This window comes from Peromyscus eremicus, chromosome 8a, assembly GCF_949786415.1.
Source record: "Peromyscus eremicus chromosome 8a, PerEre_H2_v1, whole genome shotgun sequence".
NCBI lineage: Eukaryota > Metazoa > Chordata > Mammalia > Rodentia > Cricetidae > Peromyscus > Peromyscus eremicus.
The window spans coordinates 4,717,088-4,729,224 of NC_081423.1; the positions used below are offsets into that span (position 1 = coordinate 4,717,088).

At 52.3% G+C, this 12,137-nt stretch overlaps 2 protein-coding genes across 4 annotated transcripts in view; one reads left to right on the forward strand and one right to left on the reverse strand.

The window, feature by feature from the left end:
* The window catches only part of Tvp23a (trans-golgi network vesicle protein 23 homolog A), a 38,889-nt gene extending 34,590 nt beyond the window's left edge, over nt 1–4,299 (forward strand). Inside the window, exon 8 of the mRNA XM_059270006.1 lies at nt 3,780–4,299. The gene's annotated coding sequence lies outside the window, so the exon portion shown is untranslated. The remainder of the gene's footprint in view (nt 1–3,779) is intronic.
* Nubp1 (NUBP iron-sulfur cluster assembly factor 1, cytosolic) lies at nt 259–11,715 on the reverse strand. 3 transcript variants are annotated; one of them, XM_059270002.1, is made up of 11 exons: nt 11,589–11,715; nt 11,408–11,512; nt 9,702–9,835; nt 6,086–6,154; nt 4,155–4,187; nt 3,533–3,623; nt 2,757–2,911; nt 2,511–2,621; nt 2,159–2,261; nt 801–884; nt 259–496 (listed from the first exon to the last, which is right to left on the reverse strand). In XM_059270002.1, the coding sequence occupies exons 1-11, from the start codon at nt 11,605–11,607 to the stop codon at nt 372–374; spliced, it is 1,029 nt and encodes a 342-aa protein (XP_059125985.1). In that variant the 5' UTR covers nt 11,608–11,715; the 3' UTR covers nt 259–371. The 3 variants fall into 3 exon arrangements, with proteins under 3 accessions (XP_059125985.1, XP_059125987.1, XP_059125986.1); XM_059270004.1 differs by lacking the exons at nt 11,408–11,512; nt 11,589–11,715 and adding an exon at nt 11,176–11,286; XM_059270003.1 differs by lacking the exons at nt 11,408–11,512; nt 11,589–11,715 and adding an exon at nt 10,503–10,847.
* Between the last annotated feature and the right edge of the window lie 422 nt (nt 11,716–12,137).

Here is a 12,137-nt window from a genome sequence, read left to right on the forward strand (position 1 = left end):
TTTGCCTGGGACCCTGGGAATTACTGGATGTCCTGAGGGTACTCACCACCCTATGGGTGACTTCTGGGCTTTTCTGGGGGTAGGGGGTTGATGGCCCTTAGCCAAAGCATGATCCCAGAGCTGGAGTGGGCTGGGGCCGCTGTCACTTCCGTCCACCCGAGGGAGCCACAGGCCTCCCTCTGTCCCTCCCTAGGTTTATACTTGAGGCAGAAAGAGCTCCTGGGAGTCTTTGGACTCCAGAAAGCAGCCCCTAAGGGACCGGTTCAAGGAGACAGTTTTATTTTACGATGAATGGCACCTGTATGCAGAGTACCTATACCTTTGATCTGGAGGACAGGCAGATAGGTGATTAAAGTCTTAAGGAAGTGACTTCAAATCCTGTCAGCATCTGCTGGCCACGGCCCCACCTGTCCCCCGCTGACCTGTGCCTGCAGGTCCTGTCCCCTGATGAGGTTCGCATTAGGTGACTGATGAGAACCACAAAACTCTCGGATTCCTAGAAAATAAGTGAGGGGTGAGCTCTCACCTGTCCCCTCTGCAGGACCAGGCCCACAGCTGCCATAGCTCGCTCTGGCCTTCCACAGCTAGGATTTCAATCAGTGTTACTGGCCTTTACGGCTTGTACCTCCCATGCTATCAACTTCACCCTCCCTGTTTCTCAAACTAAGAACACAACATGGACACATGGGGAGAAGTCTCCCGAGGAGCCAGGCTGATCATTCTGGGCGCCAGCACCCTTCTGTTTCTGCTCACTTCACCCCTCTAGGTACTTCCTGCCAGTAGCTGTCTCAAACACTTACTTTGAATTATACTTCTGTAGGCTGCTGTGGCTGGTGAATCTGGGGCTTCAACAAAGAACGACTGCCCTTTGTCACAGCTCTTACCTTAAAGAGACAGAACACGAGACCCTGTGAAAGCCCCACTCTTGGAGCTTGCTGTGGCATGGCTACCTGGGGCTCCACACTCAAGGAGAGCAGAGCTGGGGAACACAACTGAGGCCTCGGCTGCGTCCCGCCCCTAGCAACCCTCACTTCCCTTTGCTGCTGCCGCAAGCCAGCCGGGCAGTACATGGCAAATGCAGATTCCAGGTCCAAAGAACTGTGTCTGCTGCTCTGGGCGCGCCCAGGAATCTGCATTAGATCCACTAACCAGCAGCCCAGGAAAATGAGAATACAGGGAAGGGAATCAACAGAGACAGTGTGTGTGTAGCAAGACCTAAGGACTAAGAAAGGAAATGCAGGCAGGGTGAACGGAGCATCTCCCCAGAAATGCACATGTCAATGTAGAACACACACAGCCTCTCGTGCTTAGAACAGGCCTCACAGTGCACACACCCTACCCTCTGCTCTCTCCCTGTATCAGTTCATTTTTATGGTCATCCACACTGGGGTGGATCTGTCACACACACACATACACACACACACACACACACACACACACACACACACACACACGGACCATATGTGACCCAGGGAGACATAGCTCATTGGTTGTGAACCTCCCTTGTGCCCAGGTCCCCATGCTGCTGCCTGGCATACACCAGGCCCTGCTCAAACATCCCAGTCCCGGCGTCCCTGCCAGGAAAGGCCAGCTCCCACACTTGGGCGCACGTCCACCTGCAGCTGAGCCCAATCTGGTCAGGCTCTTCCCTCTCAGACCCAGGCACCCGGCACTGCTCCACTCACAGGCGAGTCCTGTCACAGGCACTCAGCACTCACACAAGCTCAACTTTTATCTTGGGGAACTGAAATCTAGGGGAAGCTGAGCCCCTGCCTGTCTCCTCTTCCCTCCGCAAGCTGATATCCTGGGTGAGCCTGGGATGGAGATAAGTGTGTACTCCTTCTCCAGTTTTGAAGCCACTCAGAGTGCAAATGTCAGGATCCTACGATACCCAGCATGGTCCCCTATAGCCTATCAGTGCCCACCCAAGTGGCATGGAGTGGGCTGTCTCAGCGCCTGCTGGTGACGAAGGGGTCCTGCAGTCCTAGGGGCATGTGGCTGGGGTTTCATGGAGGGGGATCTGAGGTACCTGCCCCAGGCCTCACTGTGGCTGCAGCCTCTAAGGAACTCTGTGGGTCCCGCTCTGACCCACCACAGCTGTTCCGAGCCCTCGAGCTCCTGTGACAGCTGTGCAAACAACATAAACCCTCAGACTCACCGATGAGTGGATCCAGCGGCACTCTGCCCAGGAGAGGGATCTTCAGGTCCTGGCACATGGCCTCTGCACCCCCAGTTGTGGGAGGGAAAATCTGAGACTCTTTCTGTGAAGCAGAAAAAGGAGGAAGTTTTACTCTGCTTCTGTATCTTAGGACACACTAGTTTCCAGATGTTTTAAAGCAGTGGCTGATTTTTGGATGTGAAACTCCAAAGCATCTTCACTCAGGCAGAGGAGGGCTTGACGGAGACCCCTCCCTTCCTGACACAGCAGGGAGAGCAGAGCCTAGAGAAGCACCCTGCTGTTTCCCCACTAAGACGGGGGTGTGTAGTGGCCCCACCCCTGGGACCCTCACCTTGCACTTGGGGCAAATGAAGCCGCTCATGTTCTCCACCACACCAATAATGGGCAGCTTCACCTTGTGGCAGAAGCTTATCTCTTTCCGGACATCCTGGAGGGCCACCTCCTGGCAAAGTTCACAAAGCAGTTATCCCACAGCCACAGGGCACTGGAAGACACGTGTGGTCCAGGGGATGGCCGTGACACTGTGGGCACACCATCAAGTGCTGGGGAACGTGACCATGGCCTGGTGATCACTCACCTGAGGGGTGGTGAGGATCACCGCCCCATCAATGTGTGCCGCAGCCAGATACTGGACAACAGAGAGGTGTTCATCGGATGTGCCGGGTGGGGTGTCTACAATGAGGTAGTCAACATCTCCCCAGTCTACATCACGGAGGAACTGCTTGATCATGCCTGGAAGGGAGCAAGGCTGAGTGTGTGCCCTCCTTCTGTACACATGTCCAGAAGGATCTTTCAGTCTGCAGGAGCATTCCTATACTTCATAGCAGGGGCCTTCAACAAGTGATACTGTTGTCCCCAGGGAGCAAGAGGTGAGGCCTGCAGACATGTTGGGTGGCCATGAGGTCAGGAGTACTACTATCATTATGTTATATATGGTACGGACATGTTGCCCCAACAGACTCATGTGACCGAAGTGTCAGTAATGAGAGAAGGTGGCTGCCCCAGGCCATGCTTTCTGTATGCCCTTGTTTCCCCCACACTGACCCAGCAAGGGGGTTTCACTTCACACTTCCTTCCTTGACACAAACCAGCCACGTGACACCACACTACGAATAACTTCAGGATTCTCAGTCTTAAGAACAGAAGAGCTCGTAACAGATACTAAAATGTCTACACTGAAAACTGGCATTTCTCATACCAGGTCAAGCACTAGAATGCAGGACCTGGGCTCTGTCCCCGGTACCAAAGCAATAGCATTAAATACCACTGAAGCCATGCATGCAGTCTCCCTGACAGTCTAGTCTGGATGTAGGCAGAACCAGGAATTTGAGCCAGAGGAGCAAAGTGACAAACCATTTTTCTTTGGTCCCCTCCAGATGACAGCATCATCAGGGCTGCTGAGCAGGAAACCCACAGACATCACCCCCAGGTTGTCCTCCACGTACTGCAGAGGGAATGGGGAGAAACACGTTTGCTTGTGGGAACAGGGTCACAACACACCTACACAAACCACATGTGGGTACTTCCCAGGGGATCTGGTAAAGAAAAAAATTTCAAGATGAAGGTATCATGTGCCTCACACCTACGCTTGCCTTTGCAGCCTTAGGTGGCCATGGTGAGATCTACAAGAGGCCATGTCTGGCCTGTGCCTCAACGACAGGTTAACGAAGCTAAAACAAACACCGTCTCCTCAGGTGTCCTAACTGGATGAGCAGAGACCTCACAGTCCGGTCTTGGAGGTGAGGTTTGACTGGGACACACTGGTCATTCAGTTTCACAACACCACTTCGTAGCCATGGAACCAGAGAGCATGGGTCCATCGGCCCCATACAGACAAAGTCTGCTGGTCCTTGATCTTATCTGCATGCTTGGAAAACAGCCTCAGTAAACGTTCAAGTTGAGCAATATTTTTGCCAACCCCACCTCCATCAGATACACCTATCTCACACCCTGCCCCCCAAGAAGGCTAACTCACCACTGGAGACCAGCCGGAGCCACTCTGGTGAACCTGTGGGGACATGGCAGTCATTCTTATCACTGTGCACTCTGGTCACATCATCACTGACAAAGTGTCCAAAGAGGATGGTTTCACACAGTGCGATTCACCATCCTGTACTGCATCACTCAATAAAAAAGGTTTTTAAATTATATTTATTTAGTGCGTGCATGCATGTGTGTGTATATGTGTCCTGACTGCACACAGAGGTCAGAGGACAACCTTTAGGACTCTCCGTCCACTGTGTGGATCCCAAGAACAGATTTCAGTCCTCAGCACCTTCATCTGCTAGCTGCTGAGTTCTTAATGGAGGGTTGAGAAATGAAGACCTTATTTGACACAAACCCTCTATCCCTGTCTGTTCTTGTCAAGGAACCAAAACCATTCAAGTTCAGGCACAACTTTGAGGTGTTTAAAAAGAGTGAGAGGCTGGCCAGCTGCTGCTTCTTCAGGCACATGGAAGGCAGCCAGGTCACAATGCAGGAGCAGAAGGGATCTACTACCTGGGACCTTTAGTGCCACGGTTGATTCAAGGCTACCCAAAAGGGGTGCAGAGATGGCTCCGCAGTTAAAAGCACTGGCTATGCTTTCAAAGGACCTGGGTTCAATTTCCAGCATCTGATTGGTGGTGGCTCACATCTGTCTGTAATTCTAGTTTCTGGCAATCTGACACCCTCTTTGTCTCTATGGACAATGTGAGCATGTGGTGCACAGACATACATGCAGGAAAAACACCCCCCCACACACACACAAAATGAAATGAAATACAATTTTAAAAGTTGCCCTTAGGCCAGGCATGATAGCACACACCTTTAATCCCAGCACTCAGGGGACAGTGGCAAGTGGATCTCTGTGAGTTCCAGGCCAGCCAGGGCTACCCAGTAAAAGTCTAAAAAAAAAAAAGAAAGAAAGAAAAACACCTGCCCCAGTAAGTGGCCTGAGCCCTGACTCCATGATACTATCCACAGAGGGCAAGGGCCCAAAGTCACCAGGAAGTCCCATGGGGCTACTTCAGGACCTGGACCCCCAGGGCTGGGCTCTGTTCTGTTTATTATGAAACTTGAACTTAAGCAACTTCCACCTACACATCAGACGGTGCTTCTCCTCTTTCCAGACAGGGTCCAACACCCCGTGGCCCCCTAACCAAGTGATCCTCCCGACTCACCCTCACACGTGACTGGACTACAGCTTGTAGCACCATGCCTGGCCAAATTTCTACTTCATAAATCATGCTTGTACTATAAGCAGCTCACACCTAGGTTGGGGTGTGTATTGTGCAAGGGCTCACTGACCAGGGAAGAATCCCGTTTTACTTCAACATGGGTGACCCTGCACACACTCACATCCTCGAGCACACCCAAGGCCTCAGCAGTACAACCAAGAGTAGCCTGGGTGACCTTCCGATTTACTGAGGCTGAAGGCTCCTGCTCTTGCCTGCAGCTAGTGTTCTCCGCTAGGTCTCCGTACTGGGGAGCCAGCCCCTCCACTCTGCCCTCCCATTTTCTGCCTTGCTTGACACTGTGTGCCTTGAGGAGAACGTGGAGCTTCTGAGCCCCTGCCCTGCTTCTGCACACCGCCAAGGGTCCCTCCTGCCCTGTCATTCTCCAGTCCCACAAGCAGGGTCTCAGCTCCCTAGAGGAGACCACAGCACTGAGGGTCCCTAGCTTCCATGCAGACCCATGCATACTCAAGCCCCGAGTTAGCGCTCAGAGCTGAATTTCCACCTCTCACGTCTGCATCCTGCTGGCTGTCTCCCTCCCCCATCCACGAAGGCACCAATGCTTCTCACAGACGTGGACGCACTTTATGCCTAATCCCACACCCCCAAATCCACAGCCGTTGAGGAAGGACAGGGGCTACTGCATGTGCTCGCCCACAGAGAACCAGTCAAGTTCTCTGACAGCCATCACCTGCTCTCCTTCCAAGCCCATGATCTTGGGAATCGACGGCCCACAGATATCGATGTCCAGAAGGGCGACCTGGGAATGAGAAGAGGAAGGTCACTGACGATGAGATTCAGAGGTCTGGGGACTTGTTCAGTGTGTAAGGAACAGAGACAGGACAAAGTCAAAGTTCCCAATGCCAGTGCTCTTCCCATGACACTCTCAGGCCTACAGAGGAGGGGAGGAGGTCTGAATAGAAATTCTGGCTGACCTCTAGGCAAGCACCATTTTCCTGTGACCAAGTTGACAACAAACTTCCCAAAGAGCCTTAAAGTAAGAAAGGAGATCCTGGAGAGAGGGCTCAGACACTGAGAGACCACGCTGCTCTTCAACAGAGCACAATTCAAAGCACCCATGTCCAGCAGCTCAAGACCATCAGAACTCCAGTTTCAGGGGATCTGGTGCCCCCTTCTGGCCTCCACAGACACTGCACTCATGCACACTCCCCACAAACACATCCTTTTAATTGTATTTTATGTGTACATAAAATTGTATTTTATGTATCTGTGCACCACATGCATGCCCGGTCCATGTAGGCCATAAGAGGGCATCAGATCCCCTGGAGTTATAGACAGTTGTGAGTTGCCATATGGGTGCTGGGAATTGAACCTGGTCCTCTAAAAAGGCAGTCAGTTACCAATACCCACGTTGGGCAGCTCAAAATTGCCTGTAACTCCAGCTCCAGGGTATCTAACACCCTTTTCTGGCCTCTCTAGGCACTTGGCCACACATGGCAGTCACACAGATACATATATATGCAAATAATAATCTTTAAAAATATGAAAGGAATCTGGGAAGTTCTTGTTGGGGACTTAGGCAGTCTCAGAAGAGACTGTACCTAAGTCTGTCCCCACCCTTCCTGACAACTGGCCCGTGGCGGCACGCGCTGGCCTTGTGAAGGGCAGCCATTCATCTTGAGAACTGGTGGTCTGGAAACTGGAGTGAAGCACCCCTGGGGAACTTTGGAACTTGCCCCATGCTCTCTTCTCTCCTCCTTCTCCATCCTACTTCCTCTACATGCTGGCTGACTGTGGTACCGGTGTGTACCGGGACACAGAGAACTTCATCACTGAGATCCCTGTTTGCCTCCTGCGTCCTCTGCCGGCCTGGCCCCAGAGTGCAGCACAGGGACATCTGCCACCTGAGGATGGGACCTGGGTCCATGACATGGGAAAGCAGAGAACCTCTGCAGCTCTAGCAGGTCTCCAGCCACCTGTCTCACCAGCTCATTCTGAGGAAAGATTTTCCCCACAAGCCAGAGAAGGAACTGAGCCAAGTGACACCAGGATGCAATACCCACATTGACAGTCACCTCACTGTCCAGGAAGGCAGTGAGAGCTGTGCTCAGGATCTCCCTGGGCTGTTCCCTGTGGCAGATGACACCTGAATCACCATCACTGATTTTTTTCCCTCTTCAGCCTAGGTCAGGCTAGTGAGTGCCTGCTGAAAACCAGGCCTGTTTGTCCATCCACAGGACCTCCCAGCTGGCTGATGGTGAGGAGTCCCTCTCACAGTAAATGGGGAGTGGACATGCTGTGGCCTTCAACTCTGCCCCCCTTAAAATGTGAACTTTCTTCCCTAACAGGGTCCTGGTTCTAACTCTGGGCCTTCCAAGCCACTTCACATGAAGGCTACTGCCTCGGTTTTGCCTATCCGAGCTGCTGGCCTTTGAAATGAGTTTGAGGGTTTAAGGCTCCTCCAGCTGTGGAGTCTACAAACCCAGGGAAGGGTCTTAGGTGCTTCCTCACACGCCCTGAACTGACAGTACCAATGCTGCTCACCTTTCATCCATGGTGCCCAAGATCATCCATGGTACTGTGCAGGAGTTGGACATGTGCAATGGAAGCTGGCAAGCGATCCTCCTAGGCCCTTGGCCTGGACTACAAAGGCTCCTCATTTACATACACCTTCCTTCCTCTGCCTGATGTCAGGACTCAACTCCACTTCTGCTGTCTTTACCCTAGGTCTTTTCCAAACAAGATGACAAACAGCAGCTTGGAGCAGTCGAGTGCCAGGCTTCTACTGGTCACAGAAGGCAGCCTGAGGGCTGGAGAGACTGCGCTCCCGACACTCATCAAGCTCCATCCAGTGTGACCACGTCTACACTGCGCACGGCAGATGGCCCTACAGTCACTGCCGGGACGCCGCCCAGAGAATGCAGGCTTCCCTAAAGCCTGCTTCCAGTTTTGAGACAGGGGCTCACTCTGTAGCACAGGCTGGCCTGGAACTCGTGGCAGTCCTCTCAAGTGCCAAGACTACAGGTGTGAATCAGCACACCCAGCTCACCGTCTTTTTTTTTTTTTTTTTTTTTAAATAACTCTAACTGCATGAAGAAATACAGCTTGTCAGGTCCTGTCTCCACACTGAACTGCATACTGGAAGGTCTTGACAGGTGTGTAGCAAGACACTTGTATGGAGGACAGGCACATGAACTTAGCTCCCCATGCCTGGCTGGGGCAGAGGCTGTTGTAGACACAGCTGTGTAGACACAGCTGCCTAAGAATATTCCCAACAGCTCTAGAGCCAAAACTTATTCTGGCCAATACAGGTCAATTTTTGTTGTTAGAATTTTTTTTTTTGTGGGAGGCAGGGACTGATTCTCAAACATATGCTCCACCACTGTGCTGCAGTCCCAGCCCCTTATGGAAAATGCAATGTGATCAAAAAGACTGCACTGTACTAGGCAATATAAATTTGACCCTTTGGTGGCAAGAGACTATCCCCTAACAGAACATTTGACCTGCTCTGGCCTGTGGGTTAGGTAGGTTGCTCTAAAAGCAATCCTCCTCTGAATTTCAGTCAGCAAAGTGCAGCCATGATGAGGACGGATGTCGGGGACACTTCCAGGACACTGTGCGGGAGGAGCAGTACTTGACTTTAACTGCTCCCTCTCACCCAGGCCTCTGAGCCCCATCTCACAGATGAGAAAATGAAGGCAGAGAGTCTGGCAACCAGCCTGGGCATCAGCAGTGATGTGGGTAGAGCTGGGACATGAAGTTGCGCTGCCCTTGGCTAGCACCACCCTTTATTAAAGCTGGCACTCCTGCAGAGCGCTGGGGATCTGAGTTAGTTTTGTCTGTTTTGAGACAGGGTCTCACTCTGTAGACATGGCTGGCCTTGAATTCAAACATCCTCCTGCCCCCAGGCTCCAAAATACTGGGATTTACAAGCATGTGTCACATGGCCTGGTGAGGTGATTCCAATTTCATGTCTGTACACTTGAGATGAATGACCGAGCACAGAAAATGTTTCCTGCTTTATGGACAAAAACAAGAATAATGTATAGGTGCTTGTGTGACTTGGGAAGTAACCATTTAAATATGTAAATACCAATCTTCACTCACAGGAGATGGACTTCAAGAAAACAGAAAGAGCTTTACGAGGGGCAGGTAGAAGAGGCCCCAGTGAAACGTGACAACCAGCTGCCCTCTTGGTTAGAGAACCCGGTGGCCAGGCAGCTCCTCATTCTCTCTGCAGAGTCAAGACAGTCAAAGAGGTTGGTTCCCTGGAGACTGAGAATCACTCCCTAAAGCCATCGGGGGCTCTGACACAAGAGCACCTCCCACACAGCCCAGAGTCGTACCTGCGTGTCTCCATCTTCTGCCAGGCCGTGGGCGAGGTGGGCACTGAATGTGCTCTTCCCGACGCCACCTTTCCCAGACAGCACCAAGATTCTGTGTTTCACCGTCTTCATTTTCTCCTTGATTTCCTCCACGGCTGCAAAGAAGCAGTTGAGGCGATGACCTCCCTGCCTTGGCTTGGAGTGGCCTTCTTCCCAGAGGGCTGGAAAGGTCACTCTCTAAGCTGTTTCTAACACTCCTTGTGCGATACCACTTCAGCAAAATAATAATAAATGCTAGGAAGAAAATGTGGCTACCACCACCCCTGAGAGTGTCTTGTTTGATTTATGCATTGCCTCATCTACTAGAACATGGGCTCGCAGGAGGGTAAGGTGTTCAGACTCCTGATCAGAACCTTGCAGATAGCAAAGCTTTACAACCCAGGGGACATCTGTCAACATCTGCAGAAATTCTTTGGCTGTCACAAGGAGGGACCACTAGTGGCGTGTAGGATGATGCTAGGTGTTTTAAGCACAGGCAGCCCTAACAACCAGGAATGATCAGCTTCAAACGTCACTAGTGCTGAGGATAAGAAATCCTGACAGACAGGCTCACAGCTGAGTACCCATCCCAATAACTAACATCTCATCCCCTTGAAATCTTTAAAAACGACACAGTGGGGTAACTTTTTCATGACGAAGGCAATCAGGAACTTCGCTCAATGCCACAGTTTGCAGGTAACCCAACAATCAGTACCAGGGCCTTCCTTCTCCCAGCTTCCTGTTTTCCAAGCCCCTTCTGGGTGGGACCTCAGCCCTCCTCACCTGGAGCTGGCCCTGAAGGGTTTAATCTGTTTGCTCCTGCTTCTCTCCCCCACTTTGGTCTCATTCTCACAGCTGTCTCTCCACTGCAATAAGGAACACTCATTTCTGCCAAGTGGTGGACTCACTCCATGAAAGGGTTCTTCTCCCTACCACAGCCAGAGCCCCAGTGATCTGTCACAGACCTCAGCATCTGTCCTGTGCTTGGCCTTGTGTATAGTGAGGCCAGTGTCTGTCACTCAGGCCCTTGCCCTGTCCTACATCACTTTTTCCTATCCTAGCCTTCTTTAAAGTCCTATTCAGTTATTGATTTTTTTTTTTTTCGAGACAGGGTTTCTCTGTGTAGCTTTGCGCCTTTCCTGGAACTCACTTGGTAGCCCAGGCTGGCCTCGAACTCACAGCGATCCGCCTGGCTCTGGTCTCATCTAAGCCCAGGCTGGCCTCTAATTCGCTATATAATCAAGGATGACTTTGAACTCATGATTCTTTTCTAAAAGTGAAAACGTCTTAAGTGCTGAGATTACAAGCATGTGCCAACACACTCGGCCCAATGTTCATTCATTTATACAGGGTCTCATCATGTAGCCCAGGCTGGATTCTAACTTGTGGTCATCCTCCTGCTTCTACCTCCCACCCCCAGAGTGCCGGGGGAACAGGCCTGAGCCACCAAGCTGACTTTGATGCCCTTTTTGGTTTCCTGGCTGTCATAGGTCAGACTCAGCCTCCATTTCCACCACTTTCCTCTGCCATTTGACCTTTAAAGCCGCCCCTCGCTCCTCAAGCTCCGCCCACTACACCACCCCCTTCCCCCCCTCCCCCCGCCCCAGACAAGTCGGCCTGCGAGCCGCTGTCATTTATCCTTCAAGTCCCGCCCCTTCCACTTCCTGGTCCGCCGGCCACTTCCTCACCCGGGTCCGGTGCGGCGCCGGCGCCCGACGCGCACAGCCTCTGGTTGGGGCATCCCTGGCACGAGGCTCCTCGGCCCGCCTGGGCGCTGTCGGCCCCGGGGCAGCCTGCGCGGAGACAAGGGCACAGTCAGAGCGTTTCGGTCCCAGCGGCCCGCCACCCACGCGGCCCGCGCCAGCTCACCGTGGGGCGCCTCCTCCATGCTGCCACGCTTGCCGGGGCTGCGCTAGCCGGAACTCCGGGGGCGGGTTTCCGCCTCGCGGGTCCAATCTGACCCTCCGGCCGTGTGAACTGTCTCGCCAGACTAGGACCGCGCACGCGCAAAACCCTGTGCACAGTGGGTGGGGCTCCGATTTCGGTTCCCTCCAAAACTGAGCTGAGACAGTCGTAAAAATTGTACGGCGTCTGACCAGGTGAGGTGGCTTTACGATTAAAGACGCTTGTTGAGCAAGTCTGACGGCGTGCGTTCGATTCCCAGAACTCACATGGTGGAAAGAGGACGGACGCTAAAAGCGGTCCTCTGACACATACACATACGCACAGTAATACGGTTTTTTAAAGTATGACTTCTGTCAATGTTATTCTCCATGACCTCAGTGTTGATGCAATTACTACTAGTAAAAGTACAGTCTGTAAATCTTTTTTTCTTTTAAAGGGTGGTGGTGGTGGAGGAGAGTTGACTCAGAGGTTAAGAGCACTGGCTGCTCTTCCAGAGGTCCTGAGTTCCCAGCA